Source organism: Pongo abelii, chromosome 15 (assembly GCF_028885655.2).
Source record: "Pongo abelii isolate AG06213 chromosome 15, NHGRI_mPonAbe1-v2.0_pri, whole genome shotgun sequence".
Classification (NCBI taxonomy): Eukaryota; Metazoa; Chordata; class Mammalia; order Primates; family Hominidae; genus Pongo; species Pongo abelii.
In genome coordinates this window covers 39,449,961-39,477,480 of record NC_072000.2, presented here as the reverse complement: position 1 = coordinate 39,477,480, position 27,520 = coordinate 39,449,961, and the positions used below count along the sequence as shown (strand labels likewise).

The 27,520-nt window shown below is 42.6% G+C and overlaps 1 protein-coding gene and 1 pseudogene across 7 annotated transcripts in view; one reads left to right on the top strand and one right to left on the bottom strand.

The window, feature by feature from the left end:
• Positions 1 to 1,674: 1,674 nt before the first annotated feature.
• Positions 1,675 to 14,516, bottom strand: LOC112128825 (nuclear transport factor 2-like; annotated as a pseudogene).
• Positions 14,488 to 27,520, top strand: part of RALGAPA1 (Ral GTPase activating protein catalytic subunit alpha 1) — a 278,460-nt gene continuing 265,427 nt past the window's right edge. For 5 of the 7 annotated variants that reach the window (XM_054530037.2, XM_054530036.2, XM_054530031.2 and 2 more), the window contains exon 1: positions 14,501 to 15,078. In XM_054530037.2, coding sequence (XP_054386012.1) covers positions 14,973 to 15,078 — 106 coding nt within the window. In that variant the 5' untranslated portion in view covers positions 14,501 to 14,972. Of the gene's footprint in view, positions 15,079 to 27,520 lie in introns of all 7 variants that reach the window. The other 2 variants (XM_054530032.2, XM_054530034.2) reach the window with 2 other exon arrangements.

Below are 27,520 nucleotides of genomic sequence, written 5' to 3'. Positions count from 1 at the left end.
TTGCAGTATGTTAACTTTAAGTTCTCTTCCAGCTCTAAAATTCCTGTCATCATTAAGTTTAATTTTAAGGCAGACAGAATAATAGGAGATTATGCAATTAGAGTTGCATGAGAGTATTTTGCCTAAGGCAAGAGTTTCTCTCACCTCCTCTCAGATTTTAGAAAAGATGCGTAGGGAATGTGAGAAGAACCATAATAGGGAAAAGTTAATAAGGCTAAAAAATAATTTTGTTGATTTAGAAAATACAAAATAAAGTCATGGAAGCAGAATGAAGTTTCCTTAATCAAGGCAGTTAAAAGGGTAATAATAATTATTATTATTATATTATTATTATTATGCAGTTGGGAGGTCCAGGATGCCTTACATTTATGTAGCACTTTACATTTTACATAGGGCCTATATAAACATTAGATATATTTTAAGTCTCACTTTTTATTAATCCATTCATATTTACATATTTGTAGAGCTCTGAAACTCATGGCCAGTCATCATCAAAATCTCCTATATCTTCATTCTCTTCCCTGAACTGTTCCCTCAATATTCTTGTTCTAAAGGAAATATGGCTCTCCCTTAGGACCTTGCTTCCTTTGTACCCTCCTCCTCCTCCTGAGCCTTGTCATGGAGTAGGTGTGCTCCTCGTTCTCCTTTTTCCATCCAGAGGCTCCTGCTTCCCTCTTCCCTAAAATCTGCCAGTTTGTCATCAGGATATACCACACAGTATATACGTGGGTGTCATCTATATAACCCAGGGTCACTCCCTCTCACGTTTTGAAGAAATTAGCTCCTGGCTCAGTGTCATTCTCTCCAATAACATGCCTATCATAATTCTTGGTAGATAATCCCATAGCACTCCGTCTCCTACTGGGTTTGCTCTGGTACAAAGTAGACATATAGTAATTTTGGCATTTTCCTTCTAGTTTTCCTCCCCTATCTTCTTTGGGGTATACTTTTTTTCTAGTCTGTTTTGTGTAATATTTTAAGTCATAAATATTTAAACACAGAGAAAGGTATTCAGAACATTGCATATGTAACACAGTACCTACCTCTCAGCTCTGTCAAATCTCAGCATTTTACATTTGCTTCCGATGCTTCTCAATCCTAATTCTCTCCTTCCCTTTCCAGAGTAACTATTATCCTGTTTTTGGTTACCATGTGCTTTGGTTACCCATGCATCTATACGTGCTATTTTTGTATATGTATCCAAAAATAATACATAGTATTGTTTGGCCTGTTTAAAGTGCTCATATTTTTATTTTATTTACCTATTTATTTTTATTATTTTTTTATTTTAGAAAAATGTTGTGGTTTTATTGTATCATGAGGCATTGAAACGTCTGAACAAATCAATGTCTGGGCGGTGAGGCAGCTTCTTTCTCTTCACTTCTTTGGGTTGCTAGAGCAACTTGTCAGTAGATTTAAAAAAAAAAAAGGACAATCTTTTGCATTACTTAAGTCTTTCCAAGGCATGCGCTGGTACAATACAAACTTCTCCCGTCAGATGCAACTAGTCTAGCGTCCAAACATGATGCACAACACCTCGGCGGCAGCAGCGCACTGCGCCCACTCCCGCCGCGGCCCTGCTCATTTGTGCATGATATTTGGAGCATCTGGAGGAGTGGGAATAGCACTGGAGAGAGGAGGGAGGAAGAAGCGTCATGAGTGCCTGCTGAGAGGTCAGCCGAAGTTGTGCAGGGCGAGCCTGAACACGTCATTGGTGCAAACCCAAGCATTGTTGATGTTCTTTAATAGGAACATCTGGTGGAACCCCATGATGGGGGTCTTCATTCGCCTTAAGCTGGCCCACAACCATGCTGATGATGCAGCTATGCGGCGTGAGCTGATGGTCCTGCGCAGTGATGCTGTGCTGGATTTTCTGGAACCGAAGGCTAGACAACTTCTCCACAATGGCAGCTTTCCCCTGGAACTGTTGTCCTTCCCACGTAAGGCATGATGCGTCAATGTAAATTGTGCTTAGTTGGGGTCTATCGTTATCAAATAACTGGTAGTAATGTGGAATGAAGCTGGATCCTATCTGCTCCCAGATTGGCTTGTCTCCCACTCTGGACCGTCACCCGGCCTCGCGGAGACCCGAGGGGCTGGCACGATGGCTGCAGCGGCGGCGACAACCCAGCACGGTCTCAAATGCATATTTTTAAGTGGTCTCATGCATTACATATGCTACAACTTGACTTTCTCCTTAGTGATGTTTTTGAGATTTACCCATTGTGATTCAGGTAGCTCTCATCCAGTTATTTTTACCTGCCATAACATGTTCCATTTAGTAAATATATTCTATTGAATGAATATTACAGATTACCCATTTACCTATTAATGGACAGGGAGGCTGCTCCCAATTTTTTCACTATTAAAACAGTTGTCTCAGACCCAGCACAGTGGCTTACGCCTGTAGTGCCAGCACTTTGGCAGGCTGAGGCAGGCGGATCGCTTGAGATTGGGAGTTGGAGACCAGCCTGGGCAACATGGCAAAACCCCGTCTCAACAAAAAATACAAAAATTAGCCGGGCGTGGTGGTGTGTGCCTGTAGTCCCAACTACTTGGGAGGTTGAGGTAGGAGGATGGCTTGAGCCTGGCAGGTCCTGGCTTCAGTGAGCTGTGATTGTGCCACTTCACTCCAGCCTGGGTGACAGACAGAGTAAGCCCCTGTCTTAAAAAAAAAAAAATAGTTGCCTCAGTGAACATTGCATTTTGTTTGTTTGTTTGTTTGCCTTTTTTTTGGACAGAGTTTTGCTCTTGTTGCCCAGGCTAGAGTGCAATGGCACCATCTCGGCTCACTGCAGCCTCGGCCTCCCAGGTTTAAGCAATTCTCCTGCCTCCGCCTCCGAAGAGGCTGGGGTTACAGGCGCCCACCACCACGCCCGGCTAATTTTGTGGTTTTAGTAGAAATGGGGTTTCACCATGTTGGTCAGGCTGGTCTCGAACTCCTGACCCCAGGTGATCCGCCCACCTCAGCCTCCCAAAGTGCTGGGATTACAGAGGTGAGCCACCGTGCCCAGCATGAACATTGTTGTATGCACCTTTTCTTCAGGCATATGTGTGAGAATTTCTCTAGGTCAGTGTCTCCAAAGTGGGAGGAGTGTATTTGAGAACTGTATCCTGGGGGGCAGGAAGGAAATATTAAAATATATATTTATAAAAATTTTAATTTCATCTTTGTTTGGAATAAAGTAGGTATAAGGAAGCAGTTAGAATTCCAGGTTTTACTCTGATTTACCCTCATTATATTCCTTGTGCTTGTTTTTAATCAGCAGATCCAGCTTCTGAAATAAAGCAAATTTAATTCCAGGCTCCACCACATGGTGGGGCAGAGACATCAGCTACACAATCCGTAAACTTTGTCTACTGATTGACTCAGGCCAAATGCTAGGAGCTGGAAAAACAAAGATAGGACACCAGAGCTGCTGCTAATAGCTAGTATCGAATCAGGATAAATATTCTCATCATTCGAACTAAAGGGGCTTTAGGACCTACAATGACAACTAGATGAGACCAACTTATAATTATTCCAACTACGTGAAACTGTGATTCCAATTGCTTAAGAATGAAACAATCCCCCAGGCTCAGTGGCTCACGCCTGTAAATCCAGTACTTTGGGAGGCTGAGGGGGGCAGATCACTTGAGCCAAGGAGTTTAAGACCAGCCTGGTCAACATGGTGAAAGGCTGTCTCTACTAAAAATACAAAAAGTAGCTGAGCATGGTGGCACATGCCTGTGGTCCCAGCTACTTGGGAGGTGGAGGCATGAGAACCTCAGAGGCAGAGGTTGCAGTGAGCCAAGATCACACCACCACACTCCAGCCTGGGTGACAGAGCAAGGCTCTGTCTCAAAAATTTGTAAGCTGAACCAATTGAAATGTTTATGGTGTTGGCTATTGTTTGTGCTGTTAATCATCAGTCCTCTTCAATCAGGGCATGACCAAGATTAACTTTTTCCTCCCAAATTGATGTGGATGGTCTAATGCTGTGGGCTTCATCTTCAGCATCATCTTGTCCCTTCTTAAAATAAGTTATCTGTTTGTAAACTGCTGATTTATTTGGAGCATCATCCCCATAAACTTCCTGTAAGGCATCAGTGATTTCACTATCCTTCCATCCAAGCTTCATCATAAATTTGGTGTTTGTTCTTGCTTCAACTTCAGCAGAATTCACATTGCTCTGATAGGGGTTCTTTACAAACTGATGTTTTATTCTTCTCAGTACCTCAAACTAGATTCTATCCAGACATGTTATAACAAGTTAATATAAGCTTATTTTGTTGAAAAAAATTGACATCTATAGTTTTGGAATTTTTGTTTTGTTTTGTTTGTTTGTTGAGACAGGTTCTCCCCCTGTCGCCTAGGTTGGAGTGCAGTGGTGTGATCACAGCTCACTGCAACCTCTGCCTTCCGAGCTCAAGCAATCTTCCCGCCTCAGCCTCCCGAGTAGCTGGAACTACAGGCACATGCCACCATGCCTGGCTAATTTTTGTATTAGCCGTGGGCAACATGTCTCACCATGTTGCCCAGGCTAGTCTTGACTCCTGGGCTCAAGCCATCCACCTGCCTCGGCCTCCCAAAGTGCTGGGACTATAGGTGTGAGCCACTGCACTTAGCCAGTGTTTTTGGTTTTTTGTTTGTTTATAATACACATTTTTCATGAACTTTTTGAAGACCCCCTCATATCTCTCTCTTAATTCTTGGAAGGTAAGATAACAACCTAGTTTAGGTTTGGTGATGTGAGACTTTATCACAGGTGACTCCATTTTGATTTTTAGTCTGATCTGTGGAGGCCTAGTGCAAGAACTTAGTCCAAAACAATAGCCTCCTATAATTTGTATTTAACCTGAAGTACTGTTCTGGATTCAATAGATTCATTGGTGAACAAATGAGACACAGCTTATGACTTCATAGAACTTAGGGAAAAGTAGAGAGATCAATATTAAGCAGCTTGCCAAACTGAGGTATGCTCTCTGATGGTGTTATAAGAATATAATACAGAGACCCAATTGAGATTGGGAGTGGATGGCAGGTAAGGCCTCTCTAAAGTAGTAATAGTTCAGCTAAGACCTGAGAGATGAGTAGGAGTTAGCCCAGATTGGAATGAGAGGAGGGACATTATAAGCTGAGAGAATAGTATATGTTAAGGTCCTGAAGTAGAAAAAAACTTGGCATATTCATGTTTGAGGAATAAAGAGACCACTGTGGATGGTTATTAATGTTCAAGAATGAAAGAGACACAAGGTGTGTTTGGTGAGATAAGCAAAGGCTTGATAAATTATGGTAAGGAAATTAGATTTTTTAAAATCCTAAATACAGTGGCTATTACTGGGAAGTTCGTAAGAGGAGAATATAAGATTAGATTAGTGATAAAATTACATTGATCTGAGATTAGCTCTTATAAAAAGATCATTGGTTGCTTAGTAGAAAATGATACTTTATCTCAATATCAATCAGATATTGTGATAAAATATTCTGACAGCTTAGACAGGTAGAGGCTGTGTGGGGGAAACAAAATAGACAAACTTGAGATATTTGGGAGGTAAGATTGACAAAACTTGATAGTAAATTAAATTTGGGGCATTAGAGAGAATATTAAAATATAGTTTACTTGTCTCCATATTTGAGTCATTTCCTTATGCTACTAAATAATATCAGCAGTCATTGCTTCAACAAATCTCCTTAACATATTTTGCTTGAGTTCTGTACTCACTGTGTATGATTTTCAGCTCTCTGTTCATAATAAATCATAATATTTCATTTAATGCTTCTTGACTTGTCTATGAATGTTACTTGTTTTCTTTAAAAATTAAATATCAAAAGATAACTGAACACAATAAATCATGATCAGTGAAATTACAACAGAAAGATATGGTCAGGCAGCTCACACCTGGACCTAGCACTTTGGGAGGCCAAGGCAGGTGGATGGCTTGAGTACCCAGGAGCTCAAGACCAGCCTAGGCAGCATGGTGAGACCCCATCGCTACAAAAAATACAAAAATTAGCCAGGTATGGTAGTGCATGCCCATAGTACCAGCTACTAAGCAGGCTGAGGTGGGAGATTCAGTTGAGTCTAGGAGGTTGAGGCTGCAGTGAGCCAGGAATTGTGCATAGAAAGATATTACAAAACATATTGACATTGGAACTGATGTGCAAAAGCAATGATGGGTGAAATAGCTGGTCCCTTAGCATGAAGGTAGTGATACCAAACTGTACTGATATTCATTGTATTCTTCACCATCACACGCAGTAAAAATGAAAAAGCAGTTTCACTTAAGACTGTCCTTGATGAAGCAGTTGCTCTTTATATGCTCATTTTGTCACAGAAAATACAAGAACTATGTGTACTTAATGTTTAGAATTTTATAAGGAGCAAGGACTAATGCTGCATACTAAAGTACAATGGTGGTCTTAATAAAAAAAAAATTCTGCAATTGAGTTGTGAACTGACCTAGCAACTTTATTCAGAAAATGGCATTTTTACATGAAAGAAGTGATAAACGAACTACAATAATTCAGACACGGGTATTTGGAATATTTGCAAAAATAAATAGAGTGTGCCTGTCATTTTTAGAAGAACAATTGACATTATTTGTTACCAGGGATAAAATTTAAGCTTCTAAGTAAAAATTAGAAATTTGAGGCTGGGCACAGTGGCTCATGCCTGTAATCCCAGCACGTTGGGAGGCCGAGGTGGGCAGATCACAAGGTCAGGAGATGAAGACCATCCTGGCTAACACAGTGAAATCCCGTCTCTACCAAAAAAAAATACAAAAAAAAAAAAAAAAATTAGGAGGCTGGAGCAGGAGAATGGTGTGAACCCGGGAGGTGGAGCTTGCAGTGAGCTGAGATTGCACCACTGCACTCTTGCCTGGGTGACAGAGCGAGACTCCGTCTCAAAAAAAAAAAAAAAAAAAAGACATTTGAAAAACTTTTACTAACCATTGTGAGTATGAAAACTTTCCAATACTTAAAGGCTTTCTGATGTATGTGAGGGTTTTTTTTATGTTATTTAATGAAATGTGTTAGCATTTTAAAGCTCTGTATAAGTCAGCAAACAATTATTTTGATGAATGCATAATGTTACAAAATTATGTATAGGTGAAAGATCTATTCAAAGTACAAGATTTTAATATAAGGAGTACAAAATGCTTACTGATAGGCTTTCATATTCTTTACTGCAACTCATCTTTAAGAAACTACCTCTTGTTGGGGGCTTGACATTGGGTACACAAGGACATAATCTTTATGCCAGACACTGGAGACTACCAGAAGGGGGCAGCAGGGAGCAGAGAAAGGGTTGAAAAACTATTGGGTACTATGCTCACTCTCTGTGTGATGGATTCAATTGTACCCTAAACCTCAGCATCATGTGCTATATCCATGTAACAAACCTGCAGGTGTACCCCCTGAATCTAAAATAAAAGTTGGAATTTTAAAAACTACGACTTGTTGACTTTTATTGTAGTGTCAACAATTATCTGAAAAAGGTATTAAAACACTCTTTACCAATTACATCTACATATGAAGCCAGATTACCTTCATATACTTCAACCAAAAGAGAATAGTGTATATAAGAATCCAGCTGTCTTTAATTAAGCCACACTATAAGCAAATTTGCAAAAAAAAAAATAAGCAATAATACTTTTCTCACCAAATATTTTTTGTGATAGAAAAAATAATAGATTTTTTTTTCTGCTGAGTAGTCTAAGGGAAATTTTTTTTAATTTAAATAAAAAATAATTTTTTTTTGAGATGGTCTCACTCTGTTGCCCAGGCTGGAGTGCAGTGGCGTGATCTCGTCTCACTGTAACCTCCACCTCCCGAGTTCAAGCAATTCTCCTGCCTCAGCCTCCTGAGTAGCTGGGTTTTCACCATGTTGGGCAGGCTGGTCTTGAACTCCTGACCTCAAGTGATCTGCCTGTCTTGGCCTCCCAAAGTGCTGGGATTACAGGCATGAGCCACCACGCCCAGCCGGAAACTATTCTATATGATACTGTAATTGTGGATACATGACCCTATGCATTTGCCAATACTCATAGAAGTATTTTATAGCATATAGAATGAACCTTAATGTATGCACATTAAAAGAAATCAGAGGATCCCACTGGAACACAAAATGTGACAAAATAATCAAACTGTATTATAAGTATGAAACAACATCACTAAAGAGGTGTAGAAAAAGGTACTTATTTGGGAATGAGTGGAATCTCTAAGACTAAAGACAAAAGTAAATGTACATGTGCACTGTACTCTAGTTAATAAAGTTGTTTCTCATGGGAAAGTAGGTTAACAATTCTGATACTGTTATACATGTATACTGCAATAAAATAAGTAAATGTTTGGTATATGGTGGGAACCAAGCATCTTACTGTTGGAGTGGGAGTTTATAATAAGTAAAGGGAGAAGGGTGGAATGATTCATCTAGTAATGTATTAGAGTTGAGACACCATATAGGTATTAATTCATTTTTAGCTTAATACAGATACAGATGGTTACATACAGAAATATTTATAGGTATGTGTATATAGATGTGCTAGTAAACATATGTGTACAGTTGGCCCTCTATATCCATGAGTGCTGAATCTGTGGATTCCACCAACTAGGAATCAGAAAAAAATGGATGGTTACATCTGTACTGAACACATACAGACTTTTTTTTTCTTGTCATTATTCCCTAAACGATACAGAATACCAACTGTTTACATAGCATTTACATTGCATTAGGTATTTTAAAGAATCTAGAGATGATTTGAAGTATATGGGTGGGGGTGGTGCACGGTGGCTTACACTTGTAATCCCAGCACTTTAGAAGGCCAAGGCAGGCGGATCACTTGAGCCCAGGAGTTCAAGACCAGCCTGGGCAACATGGTGAAATCCCATCTTTACTAAAAGTCAAACAAATTAGCTGAGTGTGGTGGTGAGCCCCCAGGAGGCAGAGGTTGCAGTGAGCCGAGTTTGCACCACTGCACTCCAGCCTGGGTGACAGAGTGAGACTGTCTCAAAAAAAAAAAAAAAAAAAAGAATAGTTTCACCACCCTAAAAAATATCCCATCCTTCACCTATTCAATCTTCTTCTCCCTTCCCTCAATCATCTTGCAACCACTGATCTTTTTACTATTGCTATAATATTGCCTTTTCCAGAATGTCATATGACTAGAATCATACAGTATGTAGCCTTTTCAGCTTCTTTCACTTAGCAATATGCATTTAAGTGTCATACATGTCTTTTTGTGGCTCAAGAACTCATTTCTTTTTATTGCTGAATAATAATCCATTGTATGGATGTACCACAGTATGTTTATTCATTTAACTATTGAAAGATATCTTGGTTGCTTCTAGTTTTTGGAGTTAGGAATAAAATTGCTATAAACATTTGTGTGTAGGCCAGGTGTGGTGGTTCATGCCTGTAATCTGTAACCCCAACACTTTGGGAGGCTGAGGCAGGGGGATCCCTTGAGGCCAGGAGTTAAAGACCAGCCTGGGCAAAATAGTGAGACCTTGTCTGTACTAAATTTTTTTTTCTTTTTTTTTGAGATGGAGTTTCGCTCTTGTTGCCCAGACTGGAGTGCAATGGCGTGATCTCAGTTCACCGCAACCTCCGCCTCCCAGGTTCAAGTGATTCTCCTGCCTCAGACTCCCGAGTAGCTGGGGTTATGGGCACGCACCACCACTCCTGGCTAATTTTGTATTTTTAATAGAGAAGGGGTTTCTCCATATTGGTCAGGCTAGTCTTGAAATCCTGACCTCAGGTAATCCACCTGCCTCGGCCTCCCAAAGTGCTGGGATTACAGGAGTGAGCCACCACGCCTGGCCATCTACTAAAATTTTTTTTAAATTAGCTGGGCTTTTTGGCACCTGCCTGTGTTCCCAACTACATGGGAGGCTGAGGTGAGAGGACTGCTTGAGTCCAGGAAGTTAAGGCTAAAGTGAGCTGTGACTGCACCACTGCATTCCAGCCTGGATGACAGAGCAAGACCCAGTCACTAAAAGAAAAAAATCTAGTTCTCACAAGCAATATATATACGTATATATCTCACAAGCAATATATATACGTATATACGTATATACGTGTATATATATATATATATATTTTTTTTTTTTTTTTTTTTGAGACAGAGTCTCACTCTGTCGCCCAGGCTGGAGTTCAGTGGTGCAATCTTGGCTCGCTGCAACCTCTGCCTCCTGGGTTTAAGCAATTCTCCTGCCTCAGCCTCCTGAGTGGCTGGGATTACAGGCGCGCCCCACCACGCCTGGCTAATTTTTTTGTATTTTTAGTAGAGACGGGGTTTCACCATGTTGTGCAGGCTGGTCTTGAACTCTCCTAACCTTGTGATCCGCCTGCCTCAGCCTCCCAAAGTGCTGGGATTACAGGCATGAGCCACTGTGCCTGGCCCTCACAAGCAATATTTCAAAGGTATATTTCTGGGTTTTATTTCCATGATAATTATGCCTGCTGTGGGGAAGACTTATCTTTCAAAGAATTTTAATATTTAAATCAATGGGAAGAGAAAACCAGGCAGTGCGATGGGTGTGCCATATGTAAATTACATTATACTAGTTTGTTTTGCAATGGTGTTTTCATTTTTTCTCAGGTATACCAGCCATATAATTATTATTAACGATATGTTACATTTTTATTCTCTAAAATTATGTCACTCATTTGCCAAACATTTACTGAGTACTTGTGCAACAGAAAGGAAGGGAAAGTGACATTCGTTCTTCTATTCGACACATATTTATTGAGCCTATCTTGCAAAGAGCACTTTGCAAGAAGACTGGGATACAACTTTAGACAATCTATACAGTCTCTGTCCTCAGGGAGTTTACAATCTCATGAAAGAATCTTTAAACAGTTACACAAATTACTCTATTTAAATTCTATGAAGGAAAGGAATGTTATGAGATGTGTCATTATAGACGTAACTTTCAATACTTTTCTCACCTAATTATCACAATCACTGACGTAGTTTACAAATGAGGAAAATGAGCTCTCCCTCTCCCTCTCCCTCTCCCTCTCCCTCTCCCTCTCCCTCTCCCTCTCCCTCTCCCTCTCCCTCTCCCTCTCCCTCTCCCTCTCCCTCTCCCTCTCCCTCTCCCTCTCCCTCTCCCTCTCCCTCTCCCTCTCCCTCTCCCTCTCCCTCTCCCTCTCCCCTTTCTTTGGTGTCCCTCTCCTTCTCCCTCTCCCCTTTCTTCAGTCTCCCTCTCCTTCTTTTTTCGGTCTCCCTCTCCCTCTCCCCTTACTTCGGTCTCCCTCTCCTTCTCCCTCTCCCCTTTCTTCGGTCTCCCTCTCCTTCTTTTTTCGGTCTCCCTCTGTTGCCGAAGCTGGACTGTACTGCCATGATCTCGGCTCACTGCAACCTCCCTGCCTCGGGCTCCTATGATTCTCCTGCGTCGGCCTGCCCAGTGCCTGGGATTGCAGGAGCGCGCCGCCACACCTGACTGGTTTTTGTGTTTTTGGTGGAGACGGGGTTTCGCCGTGTTGACCGGGCTGGTCTCCAGCTCCTGGCCTGGAGTGATCTGCCCACCTCGGCCTCCCGAGGTGCTGGGATTGCAGACGGAGTCTCGCTCACTCAATGCTCAATGTTGCTCAGGCTGGAGTGCAGTGGCGTGATCTCGGCTCGCTACAACCTCCACCTCCCAGCCACCTGCCTTGGCCTCCTAAAGTGCTAAGATTACAGCCTCTGCCCCGCCTCCACCCCGTCTAGGAAGTGAGGAGCGTCTCTGCCTGGCCGCCCATCGTCTAGGAAGCGAGGAGCGCCTCTGTCCGGCCGCCATCCCGTACAGGAAGTGAGGAACGTCTCTGCCCGGCTGCCCATCATCTGGGATGTGAGGAGCGCCTCTGCCCGACCACCCCGTCTGGGAGGTGAGGAGCACCTCTGCCCGGCCGCCCCATCTGGGAGGTGAGGAGCGCCTCTACCTGGCCGCCACCCCGTCTGGGAGGAAGTGAGGAGCACCTCTGCCCGGCCGCCCCGTCTGGGAAGTGAGGAGCACCTCTGCCCGGCCACCCCGTCTGGAAAGTGAGGAGCACCTCTGCCCGGCCACCCCGTCTGGGAGATGATGAGCACCTCTGTCCGGCTGCCCCGTCTGGGAGGTGAGGAGCGCCTCTGCCTGGCCGCCACCTCGTCTGGGAGGAAGTGAGGAGCGCCTCTGCCCGGCCGCCCCGTCTGGGAGGTGGGGAGCGCCTCTGGGAGGTGAGGAGCGCCTCTGCCCAGCCGCCCCGTCTGGGAGGTGGGGAGCGCCTCTGGGAGGTGAGGAGCGCCTCTGCCCGGCCGCCCCGTCTGGGAGGTGAGGAGCACCTCTGCCCGGCCGCCCCGTCTGGGATGTGAGGAGCGCCTCTGCCCGGCCGCCCTGTCTGGGAGGTGAGGAGCGCCTCTGCCCCGCAGCCCTGTCTGGGAGGTGTACCCAACAGCTCCCAGCGACCATCGGGAGCGGGCCATGAGGACGATGGCAGTTTTGTTGAAGAGAAGGGGGGGAAGTGTGGGGAAAGGAAGGAGAGATCAGATTGTTGCTGTGTCTGTGTAGAAAGAGGTGGGCATAGGAGACTCCATTTTGGTCTGACTAGGAGAAATTCTTCTGCCTTGGGATGCTGTTGATCTATGGCCTTTCCCCCAGCCCCCTGCTCTCTGAAACATGTGCTGTGTCAACTCAGGGTTAAATGGATTAAGGGCGGTGCAAGATGTGCTTTGTTAAACAGATGCTCTTTAAGAGTCATCACCACTCCCTAATCTCAAGTACCCAGGGACACAAACACTGCAGAAGGCCGCAGGGACCTCTGCCTAGAAAACCAGAGACCTTTGTTCATGTGTTTATCTCCTGACCTTCTCTCCACTATTATCCTATGACCCTGCCACATCCCCCTCTCCAAGAAACACCCAAGAATGATCAATAAATACTTAATAAATAATAATAATAATAATAATAATGGAAACATTCAGCATTACAGAAAAAAAAAATGAGGAAAATGAGACTGAGACTGAACTACATGCTAAGGGCCCGAGAGCAAGTAAGTCCTTGCAAGTGAAAAACAGAATATCTAATTTAGGTCTATGTAATTCTAAAGATCATGCTTGAAAACACTGTATTATTGCCTAAATTTCACGAAACTGTGAGGGACAGACCTTATTTTTATTTTATTAATAAGAAAACTGATGCTGACAGGAGCCAGAACTAAAATCTCTTGAACAATTCCCTTATTTTTCTATTATGTTATAAGCTTCCTCACAACATGTATGGTTTGTAAGTTTGATGATACAAACAAACCACACATGTAGAAACTGAATAAATTTTTTGTACTTTAAAAAATATAAGATTGTTGTTGAAACAAGCTACCATTAAGCAAAGTACTATATTTTAACATAATTTTGGCAAATGTCTTACTTGCTGTTTTGTTATTTTTCTATGTTAATCACATATTTCATTGGACAAGTCTATTGCTATGGGTGAGAACATAGAAGGAAACAGCTCAAACAAGCAAACTCACTCTTTATCAAATTATTTTGTGGAGGAAAGTTTCCTGGCCAGGCGCAGTGGCCTCACGCCTGTAATCCCAGCAGTTTGGTAGGCTGAGGCGGGCGGATCACTTGAGTCTAGGAGTTTTAGACCAGTTTGGGCAACATGGCGAAACCCCCTCTCTACAAAAAAACACAAAAATTAGCTGGATGTGGTGGCGCGCACCTGTGGTCCCAGCTACTCAGTAGGCTGAAGTGGGAACATCACCTGAGCCTGGGAGTTCGAGGCTTCAGTGAGCTGAGATCGCACCACTGCACTTCTGCCTGGGACACAGAGACCCTGTCTGGAAAGAAAAGGAAAAAGGAAAAAAAAAAAAAAAGGGTTCCAATAAAAATTTCAATTTATGTCATTCAGAATTCCACGGATTTTTTTCAGCTATTGCAGATTCTTCAGATGACTCCATCAATGTAATAAGAATGTTGAATTTTTCTTTGCAGAGGAAAAACTGACAACATATTAATCTTTATGTGGGGTGCAGATAGGGAAAAGATTTTTAAAAGCACAATAGAAAAGAAAAGCAAGACTACTTTTATTTAAAAAAACCTAGATACCTCTGCTTAAGCCTTTCTGTTGTCAAGTTGTTTGCAGCAAAAAACAGGGATATGATATTGCAAATAGAAAAAATATGAAAGAAATCACATACAAAGTGCAGGAAATATTATTAGTAATAGATTTAGGACAGAGTAAATTGCCCAACTGTAGCTTCGTTTATCTTTCTGCTGGAGGATCTGGTGGCCACAACAACTTATGCACATTTTCAAAGATAAATCATGGACATATTTAATAAAGATTACTTCTCTTTGCTTATTACTATCATTTCGCTTACAATGGAGCACGAAGTAACTACCTTCCTTGCCTTTCTTGACATTCTCCTTTGGCTGCTTAGGCAGGAAACCAAGGCGGGGAGTGCCATGGGTGATCTCATGCTGGCATGACGTAAAGAACTCTTGACGTCAGAAGGCGGTTGCCACGGACACCGTTCGCCACCGACGGCAGAGTCGTGAAACCCCATCACTACCACACTCGTCTCCGTTTCGGCCTCTGCAGGGTGTAAGCTGTTAAAGAAGCTTCAACCTTAAGGGGGCCTCAGGGAGAGAGTTGTGCTGCTGCCGCCGAGAGCTCCACCTCCGTGGCTCTGGGTCCGGGGCCGCGGCCTGTGGCGGCAAGCGGCGGCCGCTGGAGACGAGCGGCGGCGGCAGGCGGCCAGCCCGGGTCTACCTCGCTCCGTGCAGGGCCGGGAGAGGGATCCGCCATATTGGAGCTGGGGCCGAAGGTGCCTTGGAGCCGCGGCGCGAGGCGGGTGGAGGTGGCGGCCCTGGCCTGGATCGGGGAGGAGTCGGCTCTGCCCTGGCTCGCAAGGCTGGGGAGCTAATGAGCCTCTCCGGCTAGTCTCCTCCCCGTCCACTCCCTCCACTTTCTGCCGCCGGGAGCCGGCTGTGGCAGTGGCAGTGGCAGTGGCAGCGGCAGGATGTTCTCCAAGAAGCCGCACGGGGACGTGAAGAAGTCCACCCAGAAGGTGCTGGACACCAAGAAGGACGCACTGACTCGCCTCAAGCACCTGCGCATCGTCATCGGTGAGAAGCGAGGGGTGGCAGCGCCGAGGCCTGGGGTTGCCCGGCCTTCCCTCTCCTGGGAGCCCCTGCGGACTCTCCCTCGGGACCTGGCGCGGTGCAGGAGAGGGCAAATCGTAGCCTCTGCGGAGACGCGGGAGGGTGAATAATTCGGAGAAGCGAAAACTTGGCAGTTGGCAGCACTGATTACTGTTAACACAGGAATATCTAATTTTGAGTTAATAGTCTGAACTCATATTTTAAAATTGGTATTATTCTAAAAACTTAGATCTTTAAGACTTGGTGGGGAGACCTGGCGTTGTGGTTAATGGTGTTTATGGGATATGTTTGCCAGATGACTACTGCCAACCCCACCCAAGTAAAAAGAAAAATAAAATCCTCTCTCAGACAATATAAACCTTAATCTTTCAAGTTTCTTGGCAGACGAAGACAAGGAGGAAGCAGTTACACCTCTTTGGGAAGTGGGTGGTTCCCAAAAAGCTGTGGGAAGTAGCCCCGCCCTTTTGTTAATGCACCTTGTTCATCACTAGTCATTTAGAGGGAGAACTATTATAGGGAGTTTATCTCATCCTTTGCTTCTCGAGAATTGTATATAATTCTATTTTTATTTAATTAAAAATAATTTTTTTGTACCGTCTGCCCTTAAGTTCTGTTTTGCTGGTAGACCAAACAGTGCTCCAAGTTTTGAATACAATGTTAATCGACTCTTTTCAATACTTAGTCGTTTGGTAGGCTGATAAGGGCTGTAATAATACTTATGGAACATCTGGTCCAGTAGTTGGATTTTTTTAGATGAAGACATTTGAGATGAAAAGGAAAGTTATTTTGCCTGTGTTGATACTTAGAGTTAATGGTAGAACTGGCTGAAGAAGATGCATTCATCCAGATGCCTGAATCCTAGTTCAGAGTTTATCTCGAGCTGTCTTCCTGATGCGTATTTATTTTGGAAAGTGATGTTTATTTAGTGAAAAAAGTAAGTTCCTTATTTGAGGTACATAAACAATATTTACTCATACCACCAGGATACCACCAATATTACCCAACATTTCTATGATGCTTTACTGTTTACAGTGATTTCACGTAAATTATGATAATCCTTGCAATAACTCTGTAGGTAGATGATATTATTCTCCATTTTTTACAAACAAAAAAGCTGAAGTTTGGGAACATCGAGTAGTTAGCCAGCTACTAGGAGGCTGAGTCAGAACTGGAACCCAGATTTTTGTGTCTCTAGTTTGTTTTTTTACTCTTTCTACATTTATGACAGCTAATCTTTGTCTCAAGTAAATTGTATTTATTCCAGTGGAATAGTAAGAAAGCAGTTAATCCAGTTTAGCGCTATAAAAAGCTCAGTTTTCAAGAAAGTATAAAGCTTCTAAATATAGTGGAGATTGTGATCTTTTTGTTTTCATTCTTCTTGAGAGTTAAGCCATTGAAATAAAGATTTAGCCGAGAATAGGACACAGAAAGTTAATGTGTGAATGCAGGCGAGGGATCACAGGTAATGGCAGTTTGAAATTGAACACTTAATGGAGCTTGACACCTACTTGGGATAAGCTGTAGGTTAGGTAATGGCACAGCTATAAAGTTGAATTCCAATAAAGTATTGAGATTTCCTAAATTAAGGGCCATACTTTATTTATAGAATGGTTAAGGAATTATTTATGTATACTTTCTTGGCATAGAGTTTTTTTCCATCTGGGAGACATGGAAAATTAAAAGGTAAATTAAGAGAGAGGTCGCACATATAAGGTATTTTGTAGGACTTAGCTTGCTTGGTTTGAAAACAAAACAAGTCTTTTATTGTCGTTGTTTTGTTTGAAATACAGTTAATGTAATTTCTAAGAAAACGAATGAGAGAGAGTAGAATGACAAAGACTAGTGTCTTTTAGAGGTCTGCCAATCAGGTATTTGATTTTGCAGATGGAAAATCCTTTCTGGAAGTAGGTGTGGGCTTTAAATAAGGTAAACACAATGAGGAAACTAGTTTGCAGAGTAATTGGGCATTGCCAGTTACACAGGCTTTTGATTTTTGTTTGGTCCCCATAGTTCATATGGGACCAAACAGAACTGCCATTCACTCAGGGTACTTATAGGAGGATTCAGTGCATCTATATGTATGAGAACATAATCATAATTTAAACATCCGCTGTAAACTTTTTTCCTGGCATGTGTTCCCACTGTAGGACAATCCAAGTTAAATTTATAGAACTTGACTCTGAGGATTTAGATTTAAATCTGGTATGTTTATTGATATCGTTACATAATTGATTTGTAGAAACTAGAAGTCAGGGTTTTCTTAGAAAAAAAAAGCTTTGTCTGATTTCTAAAGCTGTTATCCTTTCTACCTACCCCCACCCCCCCATTTTACAACTAATGGTAATGATATTCTAAATTAGCACATGTAAATTGGCTAACATAATGCTTGGCATATAGTGGGTATTGACTTAATGTTAGTTTTGTTCTGCTTTAAAGCTAACAGTTCAGTCCTCTTGATATAAAAATAAAAAGATAAGTGCTTATTTAGCTAAAAATATTTATTGTTAAATAATTCTGACAGCTTTATTGAGGTATAATTGGCACACAGTAAATTGCACATATTTAAAGTACATAATTGAATAATTCTTACATACGTATATCTCATGAAACCATCATAACAAATATTTAAAATATCCAATCAAGGTAACAAATATAGACAGTGACAATCAGGATAATATATGTATAATCAGCTGGGTGCGGTAGCTCACGCCTGTAATCCCAGGACTTGGGGATGCCGAGGTGGGTGGATCACGAGGTCAGGAATTCAAGACCAGCCTGGCCAACACAGTGAAACCCCATCTCTACTCTACTAAAGATACAAAAATTAGCCAGGCATGGTGGCGTGCGCCTGTAGTCCCAGCTACTCAAGAGGCTGAGGCAGGAGAATCACGTGAACCTGGGAGGCGGAGGTTGTGGTGAGTCGAGATCACGCTACTGTACTCCAGCCTGGGCAACAGAGCGAGACTCCGTTTCAGAAAAAAAAAAAAAATATATATATATATATATATATGTATGTATGTATGTATGTATAACCTCCCAAAGTTTTCTCATGCCCCTTTGTAATCTCTTTCTCCCACCCCAGTTGCACCCTCGCACCTTTCCTGAGCAACCACTAACTAATCTGCTGTCACCCTAGATTAGTTTGCATTATCTAGAGTTTTATATAAATGGGATTATACAGCATAAAAATGGAATTATGCTGTACGGTCATTTTATGTTTTTTTTTTTTGACACAGAGTCTCACTCTCGCCCAGGCTGGAATGCAGTGGCGCGATCTTGGCTCACTGCAACCTCCACCTCCCAGGTTCCAACAATCCCCCTGCCTCAGCCTCTTGAGTAGCTGGGATTACAGGCGCACGCCACCACGCCTGGCTAATTTTTTTTTCTTTTTTTTTGTATTTTAGTAGAGACAGGGTTTCACTGTGTTGCCTAGGCTGGTTTCGAACTCCTGAGCTCAGGCAATCCCCCTGCCTCAGCCTCCTAAAGTGCTGGGATTACAGGCATGAGCCACCGCGCCCAGCCTTTTTTTTGTATTTCTAGTAGAGATGGGGTTTCACCCTGTTGGTCAGGCTGGTCTTGAACTCCCAACCTCGTGATCCGCCTGCCTCAGCCTCCCAAAGTGCTGGGATTACAGGCGTGAGCCACCACATCTGGCCTTGGTTTCTTTTTGTCAGCCTCATTATTTTGAAATTAATCTATATCCTGGTATGTTAATAGTTAATTGCTTTTTTTTCTTGTGACAGGGTCTTCTGTCACTCTGGGGGGAGTACCGTGTTGCAAACACGGCTCATTGCAGCCTTGACCTTTCAGGGTCCAGTGATCCTCCTTCCTCTACCTCCGTAGTAGCTGGGACCAGTGACATGCACCACCGTGTGTGGCCAATTAAAAAAAATTTTTTTTTTTTTGTAGAGATGGGGTCTCATCATGTTGCCCAGGCTGGTTGCAAGCTCCTGGACTCAAGCAATCCTCCCATCTCAGCCTCCCAAAGTGTTCTGGGATTACAGGTGTGAGCCACTGTACCCGACTGTTAATCTCTTTTTATTTCTGAATAGTTACTCACAATTTATTTATTTATTTATTTATTTATTTATTTTTGAGATGGAGTCTCACTCTGTCACCCAGGCTGGAGTGCCATGGCACGATCTCGGCTCACTGCAATCTCTGCCTCCCGGGTTCAAGCAAGTCTCCTGCCTCAGCCTCCTGAGTAGCTGGGATTACAAGTGTGCACCATCAGGCCCAGCTAATTTTTGTGTTTTTAGTAGAGACGGGGTTTCACCATGTTGGCCAGGCTGATCTTGAACTCCTGACCTCGTGATCCTCACGCCTCAGCCTGCCAAAGTGCTGGGATTACAGGAGTGAGCCACCGCGCCCGGCCGTTATTCACAATTTTTTTTTTTTTTGAGATGGAGTCTCGCTCTGTCGCCCAGGCTGGAGTGCAGTGGTTTGATCTTGGCTCACTGCAACCTCCGCCTCCCCAGTTCAAGCGATTCTCCTGCCTCAGCCTCCTGAGTAGCTGGGATTACAGGTGCAACAGGCGCGCGCCATCATGCCCCACTAATTTTTGTATTTTTAGTAGAGACGGGGTTTCGCCATGTTGGTCAGGCTGGTCTCGAACTCCTGACCTCGTGATGTGCCTGCCTCGGCCTCGCAAAGTGCTGGGATTACAGGCATGAGCCACCGTGTCCAGCCTATTCACAATTTTTTATCCATTCACCTGTTGATGGAAATGTGGGTTGTTCTGGGCTGTTACAAATAAAGCTGCTGTGAAAGACCTATGCTTTATTTCTCTTGGATAAATACCTAGGATTGAAATGTCCGGATCATATGGCAGTTGTACATTTAGCTTTGTAAGAGATTGCCAAATTGTTTTTCACCATTTTACATACTCACCAGCAGTGATGAGAGTTCCAGTTCCTACACGTATGCACCACCAGCACCAATCAGTATGGCCAGTCTTAATTTCTGCCACTCTAAGTGTGTACTGGTTATAATTAGTATTTCCTGGATATCAAATCTCTTTTTTTTTTTTTTTTTTTGAAATAGAGTCTTGCCCTGTCTCCCAAGCTGGAGTGCAGCGGGCAGTGGTGAGATCTCGGCTCACCGCACCCTCCACCTGCTGGGTTCAAGCAATTCTCCTGCCTCAGCCTCCCAAGTAGCTGGGATTACAGGTGGGTGCCACCATGCCTGGCTAATTTTTGTACTTAAATAGAGATGGGGTTTCGCCATGTTGGCCAGGCTGGTCTTGAACTCCTCACCTCAGGTGATCCACCCACCTCGGCCTCCCAAGGCCATTGTATAACTTCTTTGATGAGTTTGTGTTTAAATCTTTTACATGTCTTTTAATTTTTTTGCTTTCTTAATTCAGTTTTGAAAGTTCTTTAGGCCAGGTGCAGTGGCTCCTGCCTGTAATCTCAGCACTTTGGAAGGCCAAGGCAGGTGGCTCACTTGAGGTCAGGAGTTTGAGACCAGCCTGGCCAAGATGGTGAAACCCCATCTCTACTAAAAATAACCAGGTATGGTAGCACATGACTGTAATCCCAGCTATTCAGGAGGCTGAGATGGGAGAATTGCTTGAACCTGGGAGGTGGAGGTTTGCAGTGAGCCGAGATTGTGCAACTGCACCCCAGCCTGGGTAACACAGTGAGACTGTCTCAAAAAAAAAAAAAAAAAAGAAAGTTCTTTATATATTCTGGATACACATACTGTATGAGACACATGATTTGCAAAGATTTTTTTTTTCCCAGTCTTTGGGCTGTCTCTTCATTCTCTTCAAGTTTTCTTTGAAGAAGTTGTTTCTTTGAAGAAGCAGAAATGGTTAATTTTTATTGTCTGTATATCAGTTTTTTATTTTTTTTATTTTGTATCTAAAATCTTTGCCTAACCCATGATCATGAAGATTTTCTTCTATGCTTTTTTCTAGAAGTTTTACAGTTTTAGGATCTATTTTCCTCTGTGATTCATCTGAGTTTTAACTATGGTATGAGGTGGCTAGAAGTTCATGTTTTTGCATGTGAATATCCAGTTGTTCCAGCTCTGTTTGTTGAAAAAGGCTATCTTTACTGAATTGCCTTGTACTTTTGCCAAAACTTAGTTTTCCAGAAATATGTGTGGGCCTATTTCTGGACTCTATTTTGTTCCAGTGATCTGTTTATCTTTGTTGGTACCAGTACCACAGTATTTGATTACTGTAACTTTATAATAAATCTTGAAATCAAGTAGTGTTGTCCCTCCTACTTTGTTCTTCCTTTTCAAAGTTTCTTTTTTTCCCAAATGCCAGGTCCTTTACATTTCCATATGAGTTTTAAGATTAGTTGTGCTTGGTGTGGTGGCTCACACCTGTAATCCCAGCACTTTGGGAGGCTCGGGTGGGCAGATTGCTTGAGCCCAGGAGTTTGAGACCAGCTTGGACAACATGCTGAAACCCCATCTCTCCAAAAAAAAAAAAAAGAGAAATAGCTGGGCATGGTAGTGTGTGCCTGGGATCCCAGTCACCTGGGAGGCTGAGGTGAGAGGATCACCTGGGCCTGGGAGGTCGAGGTTGCAATGAGCCATGATTGCACCACTGCACTCCAGCCTGGGTGACACAGTGACAGTGTCTTTTTTTTTAAAGGTCAGTTTCTTAAAAAAAAAAAAAAAACCCACCACCACGAAAAAACATATTGGGATTTTGGTTGGGATTATGTTGAATCTATAGATCAATTTGGGAAAATTGACGATATTGAATACACTGATTCATGAACAAGACGTTTCTCCACCTACTTAGGACTTCTTTAATTTCTCTCAGTTTTATAGTTCAGTGTGCAGGTCTTACACATCTTTTGTCAGACTTATCCCTAAATACTTTCTACTTTGATCTTTTGTAAATGTTACCTTTATATCTATTTCTGATTGGATCTCATATCGGGAAATACCACCGATTTATGTATAGTGAGCTTATGTCCTACAAACCTGCTGAACTGACTTAGTTCTGTTATTTATTTATTTTTTTGAGACAGAGTCTCACTCTGTTGCCCAGGCTAGAGTGCAGTGGCATGATCTCAGCTCACTGCAACCTCTGCCTCCCAGTTTCAAGCAATTCTCCTGCCTCAGCCTACTGAGTGGCTGGGATTACAGGCACACACCACCAAGCCTGGCTGATTTTTGTGTTTGTAGTAGAGACGGGGTTTCACCATGTTGGTAAGGCTGGTCTCGAACTCCTGACCTCGTGAGCCACCTGCCTCGGCCTCCCAAAGTCCTGGGTTTACAGGTGTGAGCCACAGCACCCAGCCAGTTCTGTTAGTGTTTTGTAGATTCTTTTGGATATTTTTCATAGAGAATCAGTCTGCAAATACAGTTTTACTTCTTCCTTTCTAATCTGGATGCCTTTTATTTCTTTTTCTTGCCTTACTGAAGTGACTAGAACCTCCAATGTGACATAGATTAGAAGTAATGAGAGTGGGCAGTCTTGTCTTGTTCTTGATCTTAGGGGTAAAGCAATCGATTGATTTTTTTGACTCTATAGTATGATACTAACTGTAGGTTTTTTGTAGATGCCCTTTATCAGGTTTAGAGAGTTTCATTCTATTCCTGGTTGGCTGAGGGTTTCCATCAGGAATGGATGTTGGATTTATCGAATGCTTTTTCTGTTTCTGTTGATATAAACAGAAGATTTCATCTAAGTTGTCAAATTTATAGGTATAAATTATTCATTATACCCTCTTATTATCCTTTTAATATTATAGGATTCATGTCCAGGCATGGTGGCTCATGCTTGTAATCCCGGCACTTTGGGAGGCCAAGGCGGGTGGATCACTTGAGGTCAGGAGTTCGAGACCAGCCTGACCAACATACTGAAACCCTGTCTGAACTAAAAATACAAAAGTAGCTGGACCTTGTGGTGCATGCTTGTAGTCCCAGCTACTAGGGAGGCTGAGGCAGGAGAATCACCTGAACCCAGGAGGCAGAGGTTGCAGTGAGCCAAGATTATGCCACTGTACTCCAGCCAGGGCAACAGAGCAAGACTCTATCTCAAATGTGTGTGTGTGTGTGTGTGTGTGTGTGTATACACACATAGCAGGACCCATGGTAATGTTATCCTTCTCATTTCTTGTCTGATAATTTGTCTTTCTTTTCCTAATCAGCCTGACTAGAGTCTTATCGCTTTTATTGATCTTCTAAAATAACTATCTTTTGGTTTTATTGATTTTTCTCTGTGTGTGTGTGTGGTTTTTTGTTTTTTTTTTCATTGATGTCTGCTTTGGTCTTTGCTATTTTCTTTTTTATTTTTGGAGGCAGGAGGCGGGAGACAGAGTTTCGCTCGTCACCCGGGCTGGAGTGCAGTGGCGCAATCTTGCCTCACTGCAACCTCTGCCTCCCAGGTTCAAGCGATTCTTCTGCCTCAGCCTCCTGAGTAGCTGGGACTACAGGCATGCGCCACCCCACCTGGCTAATTTTTGTATTTTTAGTAGAGACGGGGTTTCTCCATGTTGGTCAGGCTGGTCTTGAACTCCTGACCTCGGGTGATCCGCCTACCTTGGCCTCCCAAAGTACTGGGATTACAGGCGTGAGCTACCGTGCCTGGCAGTCTTTGTTATTTTCTTTCTTCTACTTAGTTTAGTTTAATTTGCTCTTTTTGTTGTTTCATAAAGGGTAAGCTGTGATTATTGATTTGAAACTGTTCTTCTTTCTACTATAGGCATTTGGTGATAAAAAATTTTCCCCTAACTAGCATCTCACAACTTAGGATATTTTGTATTTTCATTTTCATTTAGTTCCAAAATACTTTCTAACTGTCCTTTTGATTTTTTTAATCCATGGGTTATTTACAAGTCTGTTCTTTAGCTTCAAATATTTGTGGATTATTCAGATACCTTTTGGTTGTTGATTTCTAATTCAATTCCATTGTAGTTAGAAAACACTATTTTTTATGACCTGAATTATTTAAAAGTTAATGAAATTTGTTTGATGGTCCAGAGACATTTTAACGTGATAAATTTCTTGTATGTATTTGAAAGGAATATATATTCTGCTCTTGGTAGGTTAGGTGTTCGAAAAATGTCAATTAGGACGAGTTGCTTGTTAGTGTTGTTCAAGTCTTCTCTGTCCTTACTGAATTTCTGTCTAGTTGTTTTCATCAAGTATTGAGAGAAGAGGATTGAAGTTTCTGACTGTAATTGTGGGTTTTGTCTGTTTTCTTTTGAACTTCTATCAGTATTTACTTCATATGTTTTGAAGCTCTGTCATTAGCTGCCTAAACCTTTAGGATTATTTCTTTTTGATGAATTGACTCCTTTATCATTTTGAAATGATATCTTTCTCCCTGGTAATAGTCTTTGCTTTGGAATCTACTTTGATATTAATATAGCCATTGCCACTTTTCATTTGATTAGTGTCAGCAGGATATATATATATTCCTATCTTTTAAATCTACTTGTGTTTTTATATTTGAAGTGGGTTTATGTTGTTGGCAGCATATGGTTGGGTCTTTTTTGTCTAACCTAATTATCTATGCCTTTTAATCGAGATGTTTGAATAGTTACATTTAACATGATTGTTGATATGGTTAGGTTTGAGTTTGTCATCTTTCTGTTTTCTGTTTGGCCTGTCTGTTACTTTGTTCCCTTTTTTCTCCCTTCTTTTGAATTAGTTGAGTACATTTTATGATTCTTTTCCCTCGATTTATTATTTCAGTGATTGCTTTATGATTTATAGTATACATCTTTTTTTTTTTTTTTTTTTTTGGGGGGACCGAGTCTCGCTCTGTTGCCCAGGCTGGAGTGCAGTGGTACGATCTTGGCTCACTGCAACCTCTGCCTCTCAGGTTAGAGCGATTCTCCTGCCTCAGCTTCCCAAGTAGCTGGGATTACAGGCACGCATCGCCATGCCCAGCTTATTTTTGTATTTTTAGTAGAGACGGGGTTTCTCCATGTTGGCCAGGCTGGTCTCGAACTTCTGACCTCAGGTGATCCGCCTGCCTCAGCCTCCTGAAGTGTTGGGATTACATGGGTGAGCCACTGCGCCCAGCCTATAGTATACATCTTTAACTTGCCAGAGTGTACACCTTTAAGTGATACTATACCACTTCCCATGTAGTATAAGAACCTTATAAGAATCTACTTCCATTTCTCCACCCAACCTTTATGCTTTTGTTGTCATATATTTTACTTATGTTATCGGCCATACACTATATTATTTTGTTTAAACAAGTAGTGATCTTTTAAAGATTTTTAAATAATAAAAAGTCTCATACTTACCCATGTAGTACCATTTCCAGTGCTCTTCATTTTTTGCGTACTTTTTTTTTTTTTTTTTTTGAGGCAGAGCCTTGCTGTGTCACCCAGGCTGGAGTGCAGTGGTGCAATCTTGGCTCATTACTACCTCCACCTCCTGGGTTCAAGCAATTCTTGTGCCTCAGTCTGCAAAATAACTGGGATTACAGGCATGTACCACTATGCCTGGCTAATTTCTTTTTTTAGTATTTTTAGTAGAGATGGGTTTTGCCATGTTGGCCAGACTGGTTTCGAACTCCTGGCCCCAAGTGATCGTGTGCCTGGGCCTCCCAAAATGCTGGGATTATAGGCATGAGCCACTGTGCCCAGCCGATATTTCTATTCGGTATAATTTTGTTTCTGCATGAAGGACTGCCTTTAACATTTTTTTCTGTGATGATGATCTGCTGATAATGGATTCTTAAAGTTTTTTTGGATACATAATTTGTACATATTTATAGGATACATGTGACATTTTGATACATGCATACAGTATATCATGATTGAATCAAGGTATTTAGGATATTCATCACCTTGAACATTTATTATTTATTTGTGCTGGGAACATTTCAAGTCTTCTCTTACAGGCTGGGCATGGTGGGTCACGCCTGGAATTCCAGCACTTTGGGAGATCAAGGCAGGAGAATTGCTTGAGCCCAGGAGTTTGAGACCAGCCTGGGCAACAATACAAGACCCTGTCTCTACAGAAAATTTAAAAAATTAGCCAGGTGTTGTGGCATGCACCTGTGGTCCCAGTGTTTCAGGAAGCTGAGATGATGAGTTGCTTGAGCCCAGGAGATTGAGGTTGCCTACAGTCAGCCGTGTTCATGCCCCTGCACACTAGCCTGGGCGACAGTCCAAGACCAGGTTTTAGGGAAAAAAAAAAAAAAAAAGCCGAGCGTGTAAGCTCACACCTGTAATCCCAGCATTTTGGGAGGCTGAGGCTGGTGGATTAATTGAGCCCAGGAGTTCAAGACCATCCTGGGCAACAAGGCAAGACCCCACCTCTACAAAAAGCACAAAAATTATGCAGATGTGGTGGCAGCCACCTGTGATCCCAGCTACTTGAGAGGCTGAGGCAGGAGGATTGCTTGAGCCCAGGAGGTCAAGGCTGCAGTGAGCTGTGATCATGTCAGTGCACTCTAGCCTGGACAACAGAGCAAGACCCTGTCTCCAAAAAAAAAAAAAAAAAAAGTCTCTTTTAGCTATTTTTATTTTTTTTGAGATGTAGTTTTGCTCTTGTTTCCCAGGCTAGAGTGCAATGGCACGATCTCGGCTCACTGCAGCCTCCGTATCCCAGGTTCAAGCAATTCTCCTGCCTCAGCCTCCTGAGTAGCTGGGATTACAGGCATGTGCCACCACTCCCAGCTAATTTTGCATTTTTAGTAGACACGGGTTTTCTCCATGTTGGTAAGGCTGGTCTCGAACTCCTGACCTCAGGTGATCCGCCCTCCTTGGCCTCTCAAAGTGCTGAGATTACAGGCGTGAGTCACCGTACCTGGCCTCTTCTAGCTACTTTGAGATATACAATATATTGCTAACTATTGTCACTCTACCATGTTATCAAATGACAGAACTTATTCCTTCTAACTGGCTGTATGTTTATATGCATTAACCAACCTTTCTTTATTCCTCTTCCTCTGTATGTGATGGATTCTTTATGCTTTTGTTTGCCTGAGAAAGTCTTTACTTTGACATCTTTTTTTTTTTTTCTTTTGAGACAGAGTCTCGCTCTGTCACCAGGCTGGAGTGCAGTGGCGTGATCTCAGCTCACTGCAACCTCCACCTCTCAGGTTCAAGCGATTCTCCTGCTTCAGCCTCCTGATTTTTTGTATATTTAGTAGAGATGGGATTTCACCATTTTGGCCAGGATGGTTTTGATCTCTTGGCCTTGTGATCTGCCCGCCTCGGCCTCCCAGAGTGCTGGGATTACGGGCGTGAGCCACTGCACCCGGCTTTGGCTTCTTTTTTAAAGATACTTGCGGGAGGCTGAGGTGGGCGGATCACGAGGTCAGGAGATCGAGACCATCCTGGCTAACACGGTGAAACCCTGTCTCTACTAAAGATACAAAAAATTAGCCTGGTGTGGTGGCACGTGCCTGTAGTCCCAGCTACTCAGGTGGCTGAGGCAGGAGAATTGCTTGAACCCGGGAGGCAGA